The sequence below is a fragment of the Clarias gariepinus genome, chromosome 3 (assembly GCF_024256425.1).
Source record: "Clarias gariepinus isolate MV-2021 ecotype Netherlands chromosome 3, CGAR_prim_01v2, whole genome shotgun sequence".
NCBI lineage: Eukaryota > Metazoa > Chordata > Actinopteri > Siluriformes > Clariidae > Clarias > Clarias gariepinus.
The window spans coordinates 37,557,576-37,581,509 of record NC_071102.1 but is presented as its reverse complement, the minus strand read 5'-3'; the positions used below and the strand labels follow the sequence as shown (position 1 = coordinate 37,581,509).

The window sequence follows — 23,934 nt, the reverse complement described above, 5'->3', positions numbered from 1 at the left end:
TCATGCAGTCGGACTACATGTTCCAATATCAGCTTGGCGGTGTCCTTGGCTGATGGGAGTCTGGTAAGGGGCACCAGGTGTACTGCTTTGGAGAACCGGTTGATTATAGTGAGGATGGTATTTTTCCGGCAGGCCCGTGATGAAGTCCAGGGAGATGTGCATCCAGGGCCATCGAGGAATGGGAAGTGGTTGAAGAGTAGTGGTAGTGAAGGCTGTAGGTTGTCGTGGTGTGGCATAGGAGAAGGTGGGTGCATGCGGCAGGGTCCTCGGGGCTGGCTTTGGGCAAGAGAGAAGGCGCTGATCAATACGGAGGACGAGCTGGATCAACCCTTTCAGTGTGGCGGGCAACTCTCGCCTGGCGAGCTCATCTTTTATCCGTGAAGCCAGTCCCCCGTAGAAGGATGTCCGGAGCGCAGCATCCCCCCAGTTGGTCTGCACAGCAAGGGTTCGAAATTCAGCTGTATAACGGCTCACAGAAGATCCACCCTGCCGCAGGTGGTAGAGTTTGGTTTCTGTCTCCACTTCGCCTGCAGGGTGTTCGAAAGTGATTTTGAGTTGACAGGTGAATTCATTGTATGAATGGGCGGTGTCTGTGTCCGCCCGAAGAACTGCTGTGGCCCCTCAGCTGCCTGCCCAGGTAGCAACGAGACAAGGAGAGAGAGTGTCCAAAAACACTTCAGTCTCTAAACATCTTTTAAGTGTTGTGTAAAGAAATGGCAGCATTACAAAGTGGTAAAGGCTTTACTGTTTCAACTTTTTTAAAATGTGTTGCAAGAACTAAAATTGCAATACGTGTTTATTTTGAGGAAAAAAAAAACATGAGAAACACATTAAATAATGTTCTGTTGAGTTGTCTGCAATTCAAAGTAAATTCAGAAATCACTACAGTAGAACCTTGGATTACAAGCATAATTCATTCCAGAAGCGGTCGTATTTCAAAACACTTGTAAACTAAAATTAAATTTTCCCATAAGAAATAATGAAAACTCAAATTATTTGTTTGACAGGCCAAAAAAATGAATACATAAAAATAATTAATTTATAAAAATAATAATTTTATAAAGTAAAAATAAATCCCGACAGATAAGTGTTCATATTTGTGCATGCAGGCGCTGTGTGTGTGTGTGAAGCCCCTCCCCTCCTAAGAGTGTGTGAACCGGCACGGTGTCAACTTTCTTACACAGTAAACCTTTTTTATTTAAATTTCACATAAACACACATTAACGGAGAATGCAGAGAGCGGGTGCTTCACACACACACACACACACACACTTAAAGCGAGAGAGAGAAAAAGAGTGTGTGAGACCCGGGACGGTGTCAAATTACGCACGCGCACAAGCATAAGCCCACACAGGCTGAAACAGAAAGGCTGAGGAAGTAAGCCTGTAATGAAACTTTCTTTTGCTTTACACGCGCGAGGTACACATGCGCTTACAAAGACAAAATAAAATATGTTTTACACACACATGGTCACGGTGTTATACTAAACAGTACACGCGTGCAGAGATCTTGACCATACCAGTAAGAGACGAGCACTAAGATCCAGCAGGGGAGATAATTTAACCACAGTTCTGGAGCACAAGAGAGTTGTGGCGACGGGCTTACAGTCAGTGCACATGGTGAGAGAAAGCTTCCTCGCTCGCTAAAGAAAAGTCACCTCCGAACCACAAACCACTTGACTTTACAGAAAGGGGCGGGGCGCAATCGGCACTGGCCATAGGAAGGAACCTACCCTCTACCTGTCGACTGCTCCAGAGAATGGGGGCCTGGCAGCAAGTGCCGGCGAAGGGGGGAAATAGAGTTGATAACCCATATGCCTGTTTTTGTTTTTCATTTTCAGATTCTAACGCCTGTGGAAGCTATCATTCACAGACACGGGCCGACGCTATTGCACACCTGCGCATCGACTCCGGCAGCCCGTCCCCGTGACACACCTGAGCACGTCAGCAGACTGGTTCTTTTGCTCCCCACTCCTTGCGTATACACACTGTAAGAGTTACCATAACTCTGAGAAGTCACTTTTCACTGTAAATAAAGCGCACCTGTGTCTCCGTATGTCTGTGACCAAGTGCCCACAATCATAAAGTCTTTACAGAGGAAAAAATTGGCTTAGTTGTGATCACGTGATGCTCTGCATCAAAACAAGAAGCACATGTGTGATACATGATACTCGGCACAGACTTGCTCATTATTCAAGTCAAAATTTATTAAAAAAATGGGTTACTTGCAATCCAAGGTTTCACCGTACTTTTTTTTATTTGCGATTTCCATACTGTCCTAACTTTTTCTGATTGGAGGTTGTACAGTGGGGCAAAAAAGTATTTAGTCAGCCACCAACTTTGCAAGTTCTCCCACTTAAAAAGATGAGGCTGTAATTTTCATCATAGGTTTACCTCAACTATGGGAGACAAAATAAGAAAGAAAAAATCCAGAAAATCACATTGTAGGATTTTAAATGAATTAATTGGTAAACTCCTCGGTAAAATAGGTTTTTGGTCACCTAAAAAACAAGAAATATTTCTGGCTCTCACAGACCTGTAACAACTTCTTTAAGAGGCTCCTCCGTCCTCCACTCATTACCTGTATTATTGACATCTGTTTTCAGTATAAAAACCTTAAACAGTCCCACTCCATACTCCATTATGGCCAAAACCAAAGAGCTGTCAAAGGACACAAGAAACAAAATTATAGACCTGCACCAGGCTGGGAAGACTAAATCTGCAATAGGTAAGCAGCTTAGTGTGAAGAAATCAACTGTGGGAGCAATTATTAGAAAATGGAAGACATACACGTCCACTGATAATCTCCCTCGATCTGGGGTTTCACACAAGATCTCATCCCATGTGGTCCAAAGGATCACAAGGACTGTGAGCAAAAATCCCAGAAACACACCTAGTAAATGACCTGCAGAAAAGTGGGACCAAAGTTACAAAGGCTACCATCAGTAAAACACTGCGCTGCTAGGGACTCAAATCCTGCAGTGCCAGACATGTTCCCCTGCTTAAGACAGTACATGTCCAGGCCCGTCTGAAGTTTCCTAGAAAGCATTTGGATGATTCAAAAGAGGTTTGGAAGAATTTCATATGGTCAGATAAAACCAAAATAGAATTTTTTGGTAAAAACTCAACTTGTCGGGTTTGGAGGAGAAAGAGTTGTATCCAAAGAACACCATACCTACTGTGAAGCATGGGAGTGGAAACATTATGCGTTGGGGCTGTTTTTCTGCAAAGGGACCAGGACGACTGATCTGTGTAAAGATTTTGAGTGAAAACCTTCTTCCATCAGCAAGGGCATTGAAGATAAAACATGGCTGGATCTTTTGCCATGACAATGATCCCAAACACAACACCTGGACAACAAAGCAGTGGCTTCGTAAGAAGCATTTTAAGGTCCTGGAGTGGCCCAGGGAGTTGAAAGTCCATGTTGCCCAGGGACAGCCCCAAAACATCACTACTCTAGAGGAGATCTGCATGGAGGAATGGGTCAAAATACCAGCAACAGTGTGTGAAAACCTTGTGAATACTTACAGAAAATATTTGACCTCTGTCATTACCAACAAAGGGTATACAATAAAGTATTGAGATAAAATTTTGTTATTAACCAAATACTTATTTTCCACCATAATTTGCAAATAAATCCTTTAATAATCCTACAATGTAATTTTCTGGATTTTTTTTTCTCTTATTTTGTCCCTCATAGTTAGGGTATACCTATGATGAAAATTACAGGCCTCTCTCATTTTTTTAAGTGGGAGAACTTGCACAATTGGTGGCTGACTAAATACTTTTTTGCCCCCACTGTATATACAGGGGTTAAACAATGAAACTTTATATATATACAGCCATTACAGTTATTTTTACACATTACAGTTATTCTTTAAAACATATATAGTTATTGTGCTTTTTTTCAGTTTAAGTTTGGTGCAAAGATTAATTCTTCCTTTTCCACTGAGCACAGGGTCGTCTCAAAACACCATATTGTTGTAAACATATCAATGTCCTTCATATTCTTTAAAATTAAAATCAATTAAAATTATTGATTTACCAAGTCTGGAAAACATCTTTTGAGGGTCACAGTCTGTGCTTACTGCTTACGTATATTGCCATTTTGGCTTAACCAATGGTAAAATTGATAGTAAATCTGTTTCTCTGGACACACATACACACACACATTATATATATATATATATATATATATATATTATATATATATATATATATATATATATACAGATGTGGCCATTAAGACTGCGCGTGTTTTCCCGCAGGATGCCTCAATTTAGCGCGCGGCGCGCCGCGACTTGCCGTAAGCAACATTCGGGAATTTAAATAAATGTGTTGTGCTTCACTGAATATCCGCCAGATGGCGCATGGAAGGACTTTATTTAAACGCCGGACCAAGTACTGTACAACAAAGAATTGTGTATAATTACTTAGTCTAAAACAATATTGTTCCCAATGCTGAAGCAAACATGAATTTTATTTTGCTTTACAACAGATCTTTCATGAAAAATGTGTGTATATGTGCTTCATATTCTTTTCATAATGATGAAATGAGATGCCCAAATTCGTGCTTTCAAATTCTTAATAAGTTTCTTATATATTTTTTGTAATGTTTTAACAGTGAAAGACATGGCAATGTCTCGGTTTACATGGTGTTGAAATTAATTTAATTTCCTGATAGTAGGCTATCTGATAGTCTATGCAACTATGCGAATGTCCTGATTCGTGAATATGCCAACATATCTTATTTAAAACGTAAAAAATGTGTCGACATCATCAGAGGATATGAATGAACTATATATATATTATATTATTAAGTAAATATTATTTTATGACCACGAACTTCTTCTGGCTTTTTATAATAATCATCATATTTGCTGTTTGTGTCCAGCATTTAATAATTATTTCATACATTATTTAACCACGGCTGGAAATAATAGCTGGAATGTGATGTGATTGTGATTTCATGACTGAAATAAAGCAGTTTGTCTTTTGTAAAGTACTTTCACTTTACAAAAGGCAGCGTTTTTTCAAAAGGTTGATAAACGCGTGTTGTACAGTATATACACCGCGACAGCGCGCGCAGTTACTCACTTCTCACCTTTCATGTAGGTGAGAAGTGAGTAACTGCGCGCGCTGTCGCGGTGTATATACTGTACAACACGCGTTTATCAACCTTTTGAAAAAACTAATTCATTTTAAACCCCTCAAAAATGTGTGTGTATACAGCCCAAAACCTCCATCAGTTATTAACAATAGCATTTATTTAGAAAAAATGCCCCAGTGATTTTGGAGCTTCAGGAAATCTCCCGGCGCTCTGCGCATAACACCGGGCCAACTCATGTCGGAAAAAATTTATAAACGGTTTCTAAACGTGGGCTATTGTTTTTTTTACTTATAGTAATTGTTAATTTAATTTAAATGAGGTTTGGGCTCAGGACTTCGATTCGGCATCGTGATTCTCCTCTTTAATTTACTCCATAGTTTTAATCAGCGCTCAGCCGCACGTATAAAGTTTTCCAGAGCGCACCGGCAGAAGTAGACTAATGATTATGAACGCGTCGGGAAAACAGCAAGCAGACTGACTCTGACCATTTAAAAAAACGTTTGCGTTCATTATCTGACGCCCTCAAAATCACCAAAAACAATACAGAACAGCGCAGCTTATTTGCTTTCAAACATTTATAAAATCACGTTTTTTCGTTATTGTGAGTGCGCTTAAATAAAAGTTGAGTCTTATAAAGGCATGTAATCTTATATAGTTTTATTATATAGTTTTTGCACATTAATCAGAGTCCTCATCTGTTACATTTTTGAGGACAATAGTTTTTTTTCAGCCTGTCACGGCGTGCGCCCAAATCAATATCGCTCCTCGCTCACTAGTTAGGCGGCCTCTCCTTCAGATATGCGAAGAAGCGGGGCTGCGGAATTAGGCACGAATGGTGAAGAAGAGCTCTCCTTGCTAAAGATCCCGGGCTTCCAATCCGCCCTATAAAATACTCGGGGTTTGTTGGTTTACAGTGGATTTTACTACCAGCATGTCATATGGGGATTGTAAGACTAAAAAGTGGCAGCTGGCACGCCTAAAAATAGACGCAGGTTAATTTTTTTATAGTCTCAATTGAAATCCTCCTCTTTAGTGCCTCCTATTACTATTAATCCTATTGTTCTTTTAGTGTCACTGTGTGTGCTTACAATGCCAGACAACATTCAAATGCAAATTATTCACTCTCCCCAAGTGTGAATCAGCGGTTCTCACCGATACATATTAACCTATACGTTCTCACCTAAAGTGTTTAGGTGAAATTCCACCTATACAAGTGTGACAAATATGCAAAGAAAAAAAATAGGAAGGGGCAAATACTTTTTCATGGCACTTCACATGTAGTCAGATTGTTCCACTGGGCTGAAACTGTGGCAGGTGGAGTTATAGCACTTTTCAAATCACACTTACTATACACTGATATGAATAACTTTGAATGATGAATGCTACGTTAATATGATCTCGGGCTTGCTCCACATTATAAAAGCAAAGCGCGGAGTTTAGTCTGAGATCAGGGAAGTACGTGATGTGGTGGAAAATAGGCAGTGGCGGTTCTACACTGAATTGCTCTGCGGGCGAGACTCCTTCCCGCCCCCCCGTCAGCGCCACTTCTAACCAACCAAACACCCTGTCTGAAGTCTGCTCGGTCTTGTTAATTTGTTTTAAAACCCCTAATTCTGTGAATTCCCCCAGCAGCGAAACCGGTTTGATGACTTCACACCTGTCGTAAAGGTGAGATGGGGGATTACAGTAACTGTGGGTGCGCTTCACCTCGGAGCGGGCTGTCGCGTTGTATTCAATGAATAGACTAAAACTAAATCATGTTTGCTTCAGCACTGGAAACAATATTGTATTAGGCTAACTTTATTAAAGATTATACACTTTTGTATTCTTTGTCCACACACGTGGGCATCTTTAAATTTTTAGATATTTATCCTTTCTCGATGCAGCGAATTTTCTGAGCAAATTAATAATAATTTCCATGAATGAAAAGGAGGAAGAAGAAAAGGTTACGCAAAAATAAGAAAAAGCTTTAGAGGTAAATGCTGTGAAATGCTTCAAATGAACAGATTCTGCCTATAACAGGTCAGGGACAGTGAGCCTGGACCCAGCAGCGCACCACATCCCACATCATAATACATGCTGATGATGACCAACACGTCTCCAACACGTTATAATACATGCTGATGATGACCAACACGTCTCCCCTGATCTAGCAGAGCCAAGTAAAAAGAATGGCAATCAAACAGAATAAAATTAGTAGCAGCATTAACTTGTGCTAGTTATTATGATGGTGGTCAATATTAATTAAAATAATGTTTCTCAGCATTATTTCGTGTTAATATTGACTACCATAATAATTAAAATAAGTAACTAGTTTACTAGCGTGAGCTACTGCTGCTACTGATTTTATTTCAGCTTACCTGTTCAGTTTTATTGCCATTCCTTTTAAAATATTGTCTTTATAGATTTATATGTTGTTTGTCTTGATGTTCTTTTTTTTTCGTTTCTTTGACCCAATATATGTTCAGTGATACTTCAAATAACATGTTTAAATAGCATTGATTTCTGTATTGTGTTATATTTTTATACTAGTAACTGGTGTTAAAAATGTATCTCTTCATTAATGAGCCAATGTATTATGGTGTGGGCTGCTGTGGGCCAGGAAGTCCAGGGCCACTTTTTGGTCCCAGTCCGCCCCTGTAATAACGAATGGAGAAAGCGCAGTCAAAGCCCAGGGATTCTGCGTTCCGCGGGGGGGCCAGTCGTGAATAGCTGACACTCAGTGACAGCCAATGAAATTGAAGCATTTTTGCCGCTTTCCACTTAGCTGCAGAAAGGGTTCTTCTGTAGAAGTGGTTTCGTTTCTTGTGTATTTCATCAGCTGAACTCATTCCTCCGATGTTAGGGTGGTTTTCCAGCGATGCAGGAGTTGGTACGCGATGCGTTGAGACCATAGTCCCATATCTGCTGCCAGGTAAACACCCAAGTATTTAAAACCCAGTCTTTTTTCACATTAAACCCCCTGGTAGTGTGGGCTGTCGCCTCCCCATTCTCCTACTAAAATGGCTTCACTTTTGGTCCACTTGATTTTAGCAGATGATCTTCTTCTTTGTTTTTTGGCTGTTTCCTTTCAGGGGTCGCCACAGCGAATCATCTGCCTCAATCTAACCCTGTATTCTCCATCCTCTTCCTTCTTCGACCAACAGTAGCCCAATTTCCACCGGCACCCTGTATGTCAACAGCACCAGTGGCCGTCGTTGTTAACCCAGGCCATGACCAATCCGGTATGGGAATTATATTTGTGATTCGCATTATTGATTTGGCAAATGTTTTACGTCTGATGCCTTTCTTGACACAACACTCTGCATTTATTCAGACTTGGGACTGGCACAAGAAGACACTGAATTGCGTCCCCCCAGTGGTAGCATTGATTTTAGCAGATGATAAAATCTTCTAAAACGTCAGTTAAAAAAATCACATCTGTCTGTGTATTCACCATGACAGCCAGATTGTCAACATAAGCTGAAAGACAGGTTGAAATATTAAAATGGGGTATATTAAAACCAGAAAGCTGATCTCTCAGTCTGCATAAAAAAGGGTTAGATTGCTAAAGAATATAGCATGCCTGATAGAGAGCAGCCCTGTTTAATGCCTATTTTTACTTTAAAAGGAACGTCTCTGGTTACTTTGCTGTAACCCTGTTCCCTGAAGAACCAGACTTGGTCAGGACTGGGTGGCCACCAGTCCCGACCCCTGAGCACGGCGGGGGAGAAGCCTTACAAAGGCCTGCTTATAAAGCTTTGCCTTTCGAAACCTAGTGGCAGCGGTGTTTACGGCTTCGCCAAGGAGGAGGATGCGATCCCTGTTCTTGATGTCAATGAGATTAGGCCACAGCTGTCTCTCCGTGGCAACCATTGCAGTCATAAAACGGCCGATAGCACGGGCCGTCTGCTTAGTGGCCCAGAAAAATAAATCTGTGGTTCGGTGTAGCTCCGCAAACGCCGCGTCATCGATAGACCCGCCAATGCTCAGATCTCTTAGTAGGTCAGCCTGGTATCCCTGCAAAGCCATTGTGTGCCAGGCAGCACCAGCCTGACCCGCTGCCTGAAAAAGCTTTACCCACCAACGAAGATGGTATTCTTCACGGCTTGGTGGAGAATGTGGATTTTTGCAGGGAGGATGAGCTTCCAGAAGAGAGATAGCCCGCAAGCGTCTCTTCAATCTGGGGCATCATCATAAAAACCATGCTTTATGCATCAACGACATTAGAACAAATCAATGTCAATAGCACAAAAACACGGGATAAATACAAATATTATTTAATCAAAGAGTTAACTCATCATGGAGGTTGCCCAGAAGGGGAGGGGCCATCATTGAAGCACCTCCTTCGGCCACCCGACAAAAACCTGTCATCTAACTTTGATTTTATTTTAGTTTTTATTTTTTCACAGCAAATTGAGGTGTACACATTCAACTGCGCGTTACCACCTGTAATAACTACTGATACGTTCGCTTATCATAGAGGAGCGCTCTAAAGTGATAGTTTCCATCTCCTTCTTCCGCCCCTTCACAAGAAGTGAAGGAAGCTTGAGAAGTGGACGGTAAAGGCTCATGATCCGGCGAGAAAGCGAGAGAAAAGAAAGATTTCATCTCGTACCCTCCTGCCAGATATGCACGCAGAAAATGCATCACGGCTCGCAGTTTCGTTTTAAAGACGGCGAGCCGAGCACAAGGGACTTTAATATGGAGAAAAATGCAATGCTTACATGCTCCCTCAAGCCCGAGGATAGCGTACTCTTCCCTTAAACACTGAAAACAGCGTGGAGATCACCTGATAGATAGCGAGATATTCCTTTACACGGAGTGGCGACAACGTGTCTAACTCTGCCATCTTTCTGGTGAGTAATAAGACACTTTTATTTTCACTTTCTTTTTTAAAAAAGAGCTTGCACACACGCACACAACAATGCAGTCCGTAATACCGAAAAGCTGAGGATTTATAACCTCCAGATGCACCTAAATCAAATGACGTCACCTGACAGAGGTTATATATGCCAAAATTTTTGGCGTGTTTGACACACATGCTTTAACAACCGGTCGCGCGAAGAGCGTTCCCATAGCGTTTTCATGCAGCATCGAGTGTAGCTTTTGAAAGGGAAAAACTCATAAACCACCATTAACCTTTAGTACACTCTTGTCAGTACACTCTTGTCACTTTAAAATGTTTTGGTCATTGCTGTGAAACTGGGTTGAAACCAAAGCTTTCCAGCACCTTAATCAAGTATTTATGTTCAACCTGGTCAAAAGCCTTTTCCTGGTCCAGCAAAATGAGACCAGTCTTTAAGTCCAAATGTCTAGTGACATCCAAAATATCACGCATTAAATGTATGTTATCAAAGACAGACCTACCAGGCATGCAGTATGTCTGGTCATGATGAATGATCTGCTCCAGTACCTTTTGCTCCAGTACGTAATGCTTTTGAGAGTAGTTTGTAGTCAGAGTACAGCACTGATTATGGGTGCCACTTTCCCAGGTAACAAAAGCTTCTTTCTCATAAAAAGTTTTTACTTTTAAAAGCCTCCCGTTTAAAAATTCTTCTATTGTATTAGGGTTAGGTAAAAAATTGCAAGCAAAGAGCAGTGCAACTCCACCACTCAGTGGTGTTTTATAAGTCAGAACTGCGAGTCCATCCCACTCTTTTGATCGCTGCGTTTTTGTCATCACTGTGTGTCTCCTGAAGTAGAAAAATCATTCCCAAACTTTCTCCTCATTGAGTTCTTTGTTTATTTTGGTAATCCATTTCTTTATCCTGAATATTTCCAGGTCAATGAAAGCTTTTTGTTTTTTGTAATATTTGACGTCATTTATGAACTGTCTCTTGTTTGGGAAGTGGTCTTCTAGTTAAATTTTTGAGCCACTTTTGTCCTTTTTAAAAAGCTGTGTATAGATTCCTCGCTGTATATGACTGGTAGTTTCTCTTCCTTGTGAGAATCAGCACAGAGTCTCATATATCCGTCACTGTCTGATTCTGGTTCGGTGCCCTTTTTGAGAAGTTTTTTCATTCTCTGACCTTATCAGCCATGCTCGGACGCTCCAGTGTCAGTTGGGTCACGTTGGGCTCCCCCCGGTCCGGTTCAGCCAAGCATGTTGCTTTTGGTGTGGATGTTGCTTCAGCTGACTCTTGGGTTGCAGGCTGCAGAGTGCAGAGTGCCAGCAGGGACTCCAGCAGGACTAATTATGACAGCATAACTAAAAGGAAGAGCCAGAAAAAAGCACAGACATGAGGGCTCACATGTAAAGCAACCAATCACTTCATCAACAAACCTGAGTGAACAATGAGAGTGGGGAAGAAGCATCTAAACAAACAAGTTCACCACAATAATCTACATTCATTAATCCCCCAGATCTGCTCCTGTACCTAAGGCAAATATAGGATTTTAGCCAAGACACTGAGACTGTGTCTGTATCCTGAACATTAAATGGAAGGCTTTTCCATAACATTAGGGTTTTGTAAGAAAAAAAAATCTGCCCCCTGCTGTAGTTTTCATAATACGCAGTACTGACAAGCAGCCTGCATCCTTTGATCAAAGTAGGCATGGCGGATCATAAGACAGATACGTCACAAGTAGTATTTTAAATTAGATGCAAAATTACACTGAGATAGAAAACAGTGTGGATAGGGTAGGAGGTGATGTGCTTGTATCTTGTAGTTCTAGTGAGGAGTCTCACTGCTGCATTCTGAACTAACTGAAGCTTGTTTATGCGCCAAGTTGAAAAAACCAAGAATAATGCATTACAATAGTCCAAAATAGAGGTGATAAAAGAATGAACGATTTCTTCTGCATTGTTTAGTGACAATATAAGACTGCTGCTATCCTGGTTATTTAATTACATGAACTTTAAATGAAAGATTGGAATCTGTTATCACACCAAGGTCTTTTACTGTTGCACTTGATGGAATAGAAACGCAGTCTAAAGTTACTGTGTGATCAAAAAGCTTGCTTCTAGCTGCATGTGGTCCTATGACCAAAACTTGTCAGGACTTGACCTGTCAGGATTAAGCAGAGGGAAATTAATTAACATCTAATCTCTTATGTCCTTCACACATTGCTCAACTTTATCGAGCTTGTTTTTCCCATCTGGTTTTGCTGAGATGTATAACTGTGTCATTAGCATAACAATGAAAACTATTCTTATGGATTATGTTGCCAAAGGAAGTGTGTAAAGAAAAATGCAAGCATGTTAAGGCAGTGGGCCTAAAAATGAACCCTGTGGAACACCAAACCTCACTTGAGGCTAAGCAGAATAGTCACTATTTAAAACTACAAACTCAGTCAAATAGGATTTGAGCCAGGAGAGAGCTGTTTCCTTAATTCCTCCTGCATTTTCCAATCTGTAAAGGAGAATACTATGATTAATGGTGTCAAAAGCTGCACTGTCAGTATTACTGTCGGTAAATATTGCCAAGCTGATCAGTCCTAAATTCTGATTAATATAGTTTGTGTATGCTATTTTCATGTAGATATAAACATAGCTGCTGCGCTACTATCTTTTTTAGAATCTTAAAAATAAAGGGGAGGTTTGATGTTGGCCTGTAATTGGACAGCAGACAGGGATAGAGGTCAGGTTTCTTATTTAGTGGTTTAATACCTGCTAATTTAAAACATTTTGGAACATGCCCACTGCAGAGATAAGTATGCATTATTTTCAACAGGTTTCAATCCTGGTACTATCTGCTTTAGAAGATGTGTCGATATAGGATCTAATACACAGCTTGATGTTCCCTTTCAAAAGCTACACCCGATGCTGTGTGAAAACGCTATGGGAACATCTTTCTGTGTTGCCATTGTAAAGCATGTGTGTATCAAACACGACAAATCTTGCCACATATAACCTCGGTCAGGTGATGTCATCTGATAAAGCGCACCTGCAGGTTATAAATAGGAGTAAACCGGAACATTTCTTAGACCTTTTTGTCTTCAGGACCGTATTGCGCTTTTTGTGAATGGATAGGAAAGACATATCTCGCTTCCGCGGGTATGGAGGAGTTACTGCAGGTAAGTAATGCATGCGATCGATCGATCGCATATCATATTTGGCCACGGCAGCTGAATTTTCCCCCAAGCAATCAAAAGTTAGACGTCAGGTTTCTGTCGGGTGGCTGGGGGGGAGGAGCATCAGCGGCGATCTCTCTCTCCCCTTTTTTTTGGCAACCATCATGATGAGTTAACTCTTTTATGGAATAGCCTTATTCATCCTGTGTTTTTCATGCCATCAACTTCAATTTATTCGAAAATTGTTGATATGAAGGCACGGTTATATGATGATGTCCCAGATAAAAGAGACGCTTGTGGCTCTCTCTCTCCTGGGACATCATCCTTCCTGAAAAGCTTTCAGGCAGCTGATAAGGCTGGTGCTCTACTGCACACCATGGCAGTTTTGCAGGCTTACCAGGCTGACCTGCTAAAAGACTTGAGCATTGGCGGGGCTCTTCAACGTCATTCCTGGAATTACGCCGAGCCACAGACCTGTCTCTTCATGCAACAAAGCAGACGGCCCGTGCTATGAGCTGTTTTTATAGCTGCGATGGTGCCCCGCGGAGAGTTTCCCGTGTCTAAATCTCACGGACATCAAGGATAAGGATTGTGCATTCCTCCTTGATCCCCCAATCTCGCCCTCCGGCCTGTTTGGCAACGCCGTTAACGTGGCCACTAGGTTGGGGAGGCGAAATTATATGAACAAGCTTTCTGGAAATTCCTTCCCCGCCGTGCTCAAGAGTTCGGATTGTCGGCCACCCAGTCCTGACTGGGTCTGACACTTGCGAGGCGTGAAGCACAGAGAGAGAGTGTTATGAGCCGGGCACCCCCTTGTAAGACTGGGGTGCGGCATGCTACGCTTCGCAATCTGCTTCAAAGAGGTCGGACCTACATACTGTCTTCTTCACGAAGAAGTCCTGAGGGTCATTCCCCTAGGACCGTTGGGGTGGACACAGAATTCCTCTCAAGGATGGAGTGTTCTCCCTGGCACCCCCAGGAGGTTGGTGTTCTTGCTCGGACAACACCGCTCTCCAAGAAATGTTAGTTTTTCAACATTCAATTCAATTCAATTTTATTTGTATAGCGCTTTTAACTATTTACATCATCACAAAGCAGCTTTACACAATCAAAAGAATTAAGTTTGTATGAAATGTGAATGTGTATGAATCAAAATGATAAGATTGTCCCTGATGAGCAAGCCAAGGACGACGGAGACAGTGGCAAGGAAAAGCTCCCTAAGATGGCAATAGGAAGAAACCTTGAGAGGAACCAGACTCAACAGGGAACCCATCCTCATCCGGGTGAAAACAGATAGCAGGGATTGATGTGCATAATAATATGCGAGACTGGAAGTTCAGTATAAGATGAGATGTGTAAGATTAACGTCCAGTTTGTTCCTGGAGGCTCAGGTAGACTGTAAGAAATTTCAGTCCTGAACTATTGAGCGACTGAAGTCACAGGTCCTCAGAGAACAACTGTCTGCATCAGCCGAGGACAGGACCACCTTCATGGAAAAGTGGAACCATCCCCATTTACCACACGCATTCCAGGCAGACCACACGGGACATCCTTCTGATGAGATCTCCAACCAGAAGCAGGACTCCAGGAAGTTAGACAGGTCCAGAGGGCAGAGGAGGTCTGGATCACTGGCAGCTCAGGAGCGACATGTATAGCGCGACAGAGAGATAGGTAGAGAAAAAAGGAGAGACGGAGAGAGAGAAAGGAGAGAGCAGAAAAGGAGAGAGCAAAAGAGATGAAGAAATAACAGTTAGGTATGGTCACAGTCGAACAATGTATAAGGTGAATGTATATTTAGTGCAGAGTGCAAGTAGGGACTCCGGCAAGACTAACTATGACCGCATAACTAAAAAGAGAGAGCCAGAGGGAAACACAGACATGAGAGCTTCCAGGGATGTAAAGCAACCAATCACCTCACCGTCAACAAATCTGAGTGATCAATGAGAGTGGGGAAGACAGCATCTAAACACACTAGTTCACCTAATACTCTACGACCATGAGTCCCCCAGATCTGCTCCTTTACCTAAGGCTAATCTATTTACAAAAATGCATGGCTAAATAAATAGGTTTTTAGCCTGGACACTGAGACTGTGTCTGAATCCCGAACACTATTTGGAAGACTATTCCATAACTTTGGGGCTTTGTAGCAGTTCACTCAGACACTGTGGCACGAGACCATTTAATGCCTTATACGTCAAGAGTAGTATTTAAAAATCGATGCGAAATTTCACAGGAAACCAATGCAATGTGGATAAGATAGGGGTGATGTGCTCGTATCTTCTAGTTCGAGTGAGGACTCTCGCTGCTGCATTCTGGACTAATTAAAGCTTGTTTAAGCACCTTCTTGAACAACCAGACAGTAAGGCGTTACAATAATCCAACCTAGACGTGATAAAAGCGTGAACTATTTTTTTTTGCATCATTTGGTGACAATATATTTCTTATCTTGGCAATGTTTTTGAGGTGAAAGAATGCTATCCTGGTAATATTATCTACATGTGCTTCAAATGAAAGGCTGGAATTTATAATCACACCGAGGTCTTTTACTGTTGCACTTGATGGAACAGAAAGGCCATTTAAAATCACAGTGTGATCAGAAAGCTTACTTCTAGCTGCTTGTGGTCCTATGACTAGAACTTCTGTCTTATCAGGATTAAGCAGAAGGAAATTAATTAACATCCAATCTCTTATGTCCTGCACACATTGCTCAACTTTAGTGAACTGGTTTTTCTCATCTGGTTTTGCTGAAACGTATCACGTATTACAAGCGTGTGTCATCAGCATAACAATGAAAACTAATACTATGTTTACGAATTATGTTGCGCAGAGGAAGCATGTAAAGGGAAAAATGCAGTGGGCCTAAAACAGAACCCTGTCCCACACGGAAAAAAACTATATAAAACATATATGTTTTAATACAGGTTTGATATAGGTTTTTAATATATGTGACATATATAAAAATTGGCCGTTTTCCTATATTATATGAACATATATGTACATATATGCATACATATATGCTTGCATATATGCATGCGAGCATATATGTACCTATATAGACATATATGTGACATATATAAAATTGGCCGTTTTCCTATATTATATGTACATAAATGTGTACATATATACGTGCATATATGTACCTATATATACATGCATACATGTACCTATGTGCATATATGCACCTATATTTTTACCTAGATATTAGTAAAATTATTAAAATCCATAGCTGTTAGACAACATAAATAAAAGCCCAAAATGGAGATTTTTTTTTTTTTTTAAGAACAATCAAATAGTAAAAAAATATATATATAGTACAAGAACAAAAATAAGACAAAAAAACTCAACAGGAAGAAAACATATATATATTTTGAGGACCTTCTCAGCTTTGTGAGCTTTGAATTGATAGATGTGCCTGTCTGCCCTCGGGTGGCTGCTGGCCACTTCTTCAATGTAGCATCTAGAAAATACAAAAATAATAAGACAGTATAATAATAATAAATTATTATTTATTAAAACTTCAGACGACAACAATTAGTGCCACGAGGTTCTTTGCTACACTATATGTTCTACAAAATAGGGGACTACACACCTTAAAGCGCAATACCCCAGAAATGTGGCTTTAAAGGAAAGGTAAGATTAAGAAGTGAGCAAGCGATGAATTAGTATATAGGTCCCAAGCAGATACAGTAACAATAATGGGTGCCCTACCTTATGCAGTCTCCAATGCCTAATAAACGTGACCAGCTGCTCCCCATCCCCTCTGGTTGGCTTTTCACCTTAAAGTAATATTTCAAAATTATTATTAAAGGGGGGTAAAATGAAGGTGGAGAAAGCAAGAGTTTTTTTATATACACATCACGTTTTCTTGGGGTTCAAGATAATACAAAAATGGCAAGTAAAAAAGCGATGGCCCGCACACAAACATAATTTATTCCACAGAACATGACTGACTTGTTTTTTTTTTCAAGGACAGAACAGATTAGAACCATGTTTTGTACCATTCAGGTTGCAGCTTCGAGTCTCCAAGTCGAAGGTGCCCAGCAGCAGATTTCGCACCATGGCAGTAGTAGAGGTGGCGGGCTGCTCTCCATGCTTCTGCCTGGCAAAACACCCCAGAGCCCTTTCAATCTGAAAAATAATTTCACCTCACAATATTAATTTATTGGCAACTTTTAAAAACTTTTTCATGTTTCATACTGATTCTTGCTTAGCTTCCCAATAGTTAATAGGATTTTATGTATAAATGCAGATTAATGATAAAGATATGAAACAGTGTTTTAAGCTAACCAAAACGGAGCCAAATACATATTAGCAACCATAATCTAAAGCTATCCAAAACAAGATGAAATACATTAGAACATTTATAAACATCTGCAAACTCCATAAGGCATTAGCTTAGAAATATCATGGAAATATCATGTTTGTGCTACATACAGTAAGGCAGCATGTTAGCATGATTTACCTAAACTATGTAAATGGCATTGAAAGCTAATGTGTCACACAAGCTGACAAGAGCTAGCTGAAGTGAGGAAAATATTTACTAATATTAGTTTAATATTATCAGAATAAGAGTTAATAACTTACCCAGTGTGCCGTTGGATCTATTCTCTCTTCAAAATGCTCCCGTTCGTCGTCAGAGCCACACAGTCTTCTTCTGAGGTAAATGTAAACTCCTCCCACTTTCCAAAACATTCTGAACAGTTTCCTTGGATGTGTAGTAGCGCATGTCATCTTCCAAACGTGCAGAAAACTGAATCTGTGTGTAAACTCAAGTCTTTGTGTGTGTGTGTTTCATGCCGGTGTCCGGGGCGTGGCCTAGTATGTAAATTAGCCGGACTGATTTCCGTGTGATTGGCGTGTGGGCGTATCCTGCCTCGGGTCATTAGCAGATAATAAAGTGCGACAGAAATTCTAAAATGTGTATAACTATAGTTAAATTCCATAACATGCCAATTACATGTGATACCAATTTCACGTGTTTGCACATAAGTTTTTTGCTTTTTTTTATTTAGTAAGTTCTTAGTTATTGCCTTGATAATAGAAAATATGAGCGCATCATGTATGACAGTTTCCAAAGTGAGATATGAGCCAAAATGACCAGATCCTGCCATGAGCTATACTGTATAGGAGATATATCTTGTACTGTATGTACATATAGGGCTAATATGTGGATATAAAGAAGCAATACAGGAGACCTATATGGCCTGTATATGCACATATATGCACCTCAATTTTGCCTATGTGCAGCATATATATTATCATATATATTCATATATACTGCATATAGGTTTAATATATGCGCATATATCCTCATATAGGTGAGGAAAAATGCGCATATATACTGCATATAGGTGAGGATATATGCGCATATATACTGCATATAGGTTTCGTATATGCGCATATATCCTCATATAGGTGAGGATATATGTGCATATATACTGCATATAGGTTTCATATATGCGCATATATCCTCATATAGGTTCTTTCCATGTGGGGTGGAACACCAAACTCAACTTGAGAACATAAGGAATGGTCACCATCTAAATCTATAAACTGATAACGATCAGTTAAATAGGATCTGAGCCATAAGAGAGCCGTTCCCTTAATTCCTACTACATTTTCTAATCTGTGAAGGAAAATACTATGATCAATAGTGTCAAAAGCTGCACTGAGGTTGATTAACACAAGTATTGTGACACAACCCTGATCAGAGGACACTAGGAGGTCATTTACTAATTTAACGAGTGCTGTCTCTGTTCTGTGATGATACAGTTCATGTATGCTATTCCTATGTAGATATGAACATAGCTGCTGTGATACTACCGTTTCCAGAATTTTAGAGATAAAGGGGAGGTTTGATATCGGCCTGTAATTGGAAAGCTGACAGGGGTCAAGGTCAGGTTTCTCGATTAGTGGTTTAATAACTGCTAATTTAAGGGACTTAGGAACATACCCACTGCTGAGTGAACAGTTAATTACTTTCAACAGGGGTTCTGTTATTGCTGGAACTATCTGCTTGAGAAAATGTGTCGGTATAGGATTTAATTCACAGGTTGACGAACGCCCCCTAACAAACCGTTAACCCATGTCTAACCGCTAAGACTTTTGCCTCTTTCTGAGAAACTGGCAGCGTGAAACTGAAAGCTACTGCCAAGTATATCTCCTTGGGTACTAAGGACTGTAGTGAGAGCGACAGGATCCAGCTCTCCCATCACCCTCCACGTTTTAACAGCGTGGTCTCCACTTCCGTTAAACTGGAAAAGGCCCATCTGCTGACTCTGGAGTTACAGACGCTGCTGCAAAAGGGTTCATAGAACATGTTCCTCTACCAGACAGAGTCAGGCTAGTACAGTCAGTATTTCTTGGTTCCTAAGGGGAACTGGGGGGCTGTGTCTGATTTTAGATCTTCATTGAAATATTGCCACAACACAGGAAGTTCCTGGGGTTCACTTTCGGGGGCGAAGCTTACCCGTATCGGGTCCTTCCATTTGGTCTAGCTCACCCCGCACATTAGACGACTGGCTGATTCTGGCTCAGTCTCAGGAGCTAGCGCTTCGACATCGGGATGTCGTCCGAGCTCATCTCCGTTCCTTAGGATTGAGATTTAACGCCAGAAAAGTGTTCTTTCCTGCTCAGAACACAACATATTTGGGTGTCACATAGGATTCGATCGCAATGCAGGCACAGCTGTCTCCTGCGCGTGTCGAATCCATTTTCAACACCCTGAAGGAAACCAAGCTAGGCCAGAAAGTGACTGTTCATCACTTTCAGAGATTTTAGGTCTCATGGCAGCTGCATCCACGGTAATACCTTTGGGCCTTCTGCACATGAGATCATTTCAGTTGTTGCTAAAATCCAAGAAGATTTTACTCAGGGCCAATCCCCGGAGGCAAATAAGGGTTACACGCCAAGGGCGTCGTACCCTTTCTATGTGGTTCAGACCCCGTTTTTTGACTTTGGGTCCCAATCTACGTGCTTCTTGTTATCGTGAGACGCTAACGGCAGACGCTTCCCTCACGGGCTGGGGTGCGGTCTTAGATAGCCATCCAGCCCAAGAGAGCTAAAGAGGCCACCTTCTTAGGTGGCACATCAATTGCCCCGAATTGATGGCTTTATTTTGGCCCTGAAACACCTCCTCTAGCAGTTGAGGCTACCATGTCCTATTGTGGATGGACAACACTACAGTAGTCTCATACATAATCGCCAGGGTGGACTGTGCTCGCGCCACTTGAATAAGCTAGCGCACCAGGTTCTGCTTGGGGCACAGGACAAGTTCCTGTCCCGCAGGGCGATGTATATTCCAGGGCATATGAAGATGGGAGCCCTGAAACCTTCACGCACTAGAGGAACTTATGCCCTCAAGGTGAGGGTATTTGAAAGAGGTGCATGGCGAAACATGTAGACCCCGTCCACTGCCAAATTTTGTCAGTACTGGAGTTTTGCAAAAAAAAAAAATTGTCCTCGGGCTTATGTCCTAGTACCCTGAGAATGTACGTAACCACTATTTCGGCTTGTCATGTTCTGACTGATGGGGTCTGGTTGACACCCCTTCCAAACCACTAGAGTCAGCGCCTGTCTGGCTTCTGACTCTTAAGATGGTTTTTCTTATAGTTACTTCTTTTAAGAGAAATGGAGATCTGCAGGCCTCCCGTCCTGCCTAGACTTTGCCCCTGGGCTAGTCAGAGCTATTCTGCATTCTCACCCTCTTGACCATGCACCCAGTCTTCTTTGAAGCCTCTGTTTTCCGCCTTTACAGCTCCGGAGCAAGCTCTGAGATCTCCTTGACCTTTGTGCGCACACGCTACACAGCCTTGGAGGTCCAGACACTTGCAGTGCGATGGGGTTGGTATTCTCATTCCCATAGCGTTGCCACAACCGGCAACACAAAGATGTTCCCATAGCGTTTTCATGCAGCATCTTATTCCCGCTTTTTCAGAGAACAGGGTTACAGCAATGTAACCCGAGACATTTTGCAGATAGATGAATGAATGTTGTTGTTATAGAGATTTCTGCAGTGGTCATTTTGCTAGTTCATTTTGCTATAGTATTAAATAAAAATCTAGGATTTTTTTTTCTATAAGAGTGTAGACATACTTTGATCTAGCTACACTAAGCGCTTTGTTATAGTTCAGGATGCTATCCTTCCATGCTATTTGAAATACTAACAATTTAGTTTGACACTCTTTACATTATAATTTTTTAGTAGTCTGTTTTAAAGTTCGTATGTGGTCAATATACCAGGGAGCAAGTTTCTTATCTCCAATAATTTTTCTTTTAACTGAAGCTACATTATCTAAAGTATAACAAGTTTTGTGTGGTCAGACAGCATTCCAATCAAACTTGATAACTCTGGGAGATTACTGATGAAACTCTGTGTGGTAGTTGATGTGAATGTACTTTTAATGCGGTAGTGTGGCGCTGTGCATACAATATTATATACACTACACAATACACTTTAATTAAGACAAGATACTGAGGTGGTAAGAAGGGGGCTGTAAGCAGCTGTTACCATCCTGTACCTAGCTCTTCAGTGGTCGTAACAAATTTGCATCAGTCTAGATCCAGAATCACATTTGGCTCAATGGAATGGGGGCCAAAAATTTGTTATTGGATAAAATTATTTTGTGTGTGTAAAACATCTAAAATAGTTTCTGAAATGATATATATAGTCATTATAATTTATTGATGCCATTTTATTTATGATATAAAGATATTGAATTTTAGTTTTAATTATTTTTAGTTATACAAAGTTTATATATATATATATATATATATATATATATATATATATATATATATATAACTAAAACTCTTAAATATACCTAGGTTAATTTCAAAATCCTAATCAGGATATTATGTAAAATAATGAAGATCTTTTTCAATCTCTTTTTTTCAGTGAAAGCTATTAATCAGACTTAAAGTGCTACCATAGTTTTGAGGGTTAATTATGTTTTATGGGTTTACATGTATAAAACTGCACAAAAAGTGTATGAGTTTACAATTTTAAATCAATTTGTTAAGGCAAAAGGTGAAATACTGACCATAATGACTAAATAAGTGTTTACTGCCGAAATAGTAGTTTTTTGTTTTTCACAAAGACACTTCAGTTTTAAAATCCAATACTAAAATTTAAAACTACTGTAGATAACATACTGACATGAGTAGTTGTGTAATGAACTGACAAATGACTGAGTCGACAATTGTGAAATCTGTTCTCATTATAGAAACAAAATGACAAAAAAAAAACGTTAATTATTACAAAATTAGGCATTTCAAAAACCACCATACATTTTATATCATGTCTTTTTGATAAGCAATGTTAATTGTGTTCAGGTTAGGAATACAATTTTACAAGCATACATACAAAATAACATTCTTTTTCATTTGTACTTGATTTTAGAACAGGTAAAATGAAGAATGACTTTTCCTGGCCTCTAATATTGCAAATATACAATTTAAAATGTTTCCTTACATTTTTCTACTACTACTGCTACTTTATAGTAATAATTCAATGCAAGACAATATTTACCTAAAATAAACCTTGGTCCAATTTTTCCATGAAACAAGTCTCTTAATGATTTTAAAAATCTCTTGCAGTTTTAATCCATATATTATGGGATTGAATAAAGGAGGAATTAATAAATATGCAACTGACAGGATCATGATAATAATGTGAGGAATCTGATTAGAGTCTACTCTGGAATTTATAATTTCAAAACATGTATTAACAAAAAAAATTATAAAAATTAGTAGATGTGGTAAACATGTTTGTAAAGCTTTTCTTCTGAAATCCTTTGAATTTTTTAAACACACAAAGATTATTTTAACATATGAGTAAAATATGAAGATCAGTGGTGGAAATTCAGCAATGCAAAAAATAAAAATTCCATATAAATAATTAAGAGATACTTCTGTACAGCCTAATTTGATAATTGAGTAACCATGACAGTATATTCGTTTTAATTTAAATTCACATAGCTGAAGCTGGGATATGAGTAAAGCTCCTGTACCAATTTCACAACAAGGCAAAAGCCATGATAAACATAAAAGCTTTTTGACAGTTCTCATGTTTATAAGAGCTGTATAATGCAGTGGTTTACAGATGGCCACATATCTGTCATAGGCCATAGCTGATAACAAGGCAAACTCTGAAGAAGCATACCAATAAACATAGAAAGCCTGAAATAAACAGCCTGAATAAGAAGCAATTTGTTTTTCAGACAGCAAGTCAATGAGCAGTTTAGGATAAAGAGCTGTTGCTCCAGAGAGAGCATTACAAAGCAACGCAGCAATGAAAATATACATGGGCTCATGGAGATGTCTGTTAATAAATATTACAAAAATTATAATAGTATTAAACACAATAATTGATATGTACACTGTAAGAGTAATTGAGAAATAAACATATCTATAATTGTTTAAAGCCACATGTCCATCAAGTGTTAAATATGTAACATTAGTACCCTCCATTAATTGCAAAAAATCCATTATTACTTGGAGGAAGAAATTTTCTAACTGTGGTGAGTAAAGGTTCAGTGCACATTTATACCGTCTCCTCTTTTTATGTTCCTCAGTGATTTTGTAAGAAATCTAGTATAAACATCCACCCTTTTTTTCAATGACGACAACCACTACTATTTCTACTATTGCTACTACTGATAATAATAATAATAATAATAATAATAATAATAATAATAATAATAATAATAATTAGAATTAGAGCTGCATATCTGTTTATTTAAATAGTAGACTGCAAACTTTTTGGATTGCAATCTGTCCCCCACTTTTGAGAAAGAAACTAAATAAATACAACTTTAGGAAAGCAGCAGC

General features: G+C 39.9%; 1 protein-coding gene across 1 annotated transcript; it reads right to left on the bottom strand.

The window, feature by feature from the left end:
- LOC128518693 (olfactory receptor 10J5-like) lies at positions 1-23,592 on the bottom strand. Its single transcript, XM_053491939.1, has 3 exons — positions 22,634-23,592; positions 17,103-17,203; positions 1-527 (listed from the first exon to the last, which is right to left on the bottom strand). The coding sequence occupies exons 1-3, from the start codon at positions 23,590-23,592 to the stop codon at positions 1-3; spliced, it is 1,587 nt and encodes a 528-aa protein (XP_053347914.1).
- Positions 23,593-23,934: the final 342 nt, after the last annotated feature.

Excerpts from the sequence above, each read along its gene's own strand:
- LOC128518693 (XM_053491939.1), bottom strand. The coding sequence starts at position 23,592 with ATGGATTTTTTGCAATTAATGGAGGGTACTAATGTTACATATTTAACA. Across the intron at positions 17,204-22,633 it reads TGGACCAAGGTTTATTTTAG|GCAGAAGCATGGAGAGCAGC; the intron begins GTAAATATTGTC and ends GTGTTTTGCCAG. Across the intron at positions 528-17,102 it reads TCGAAGCTGCAACCTGAATG|GCGAAGTGGAGACAGAAACC; the intron begins GTACAAAACATG and ends AACACCCTGCAG.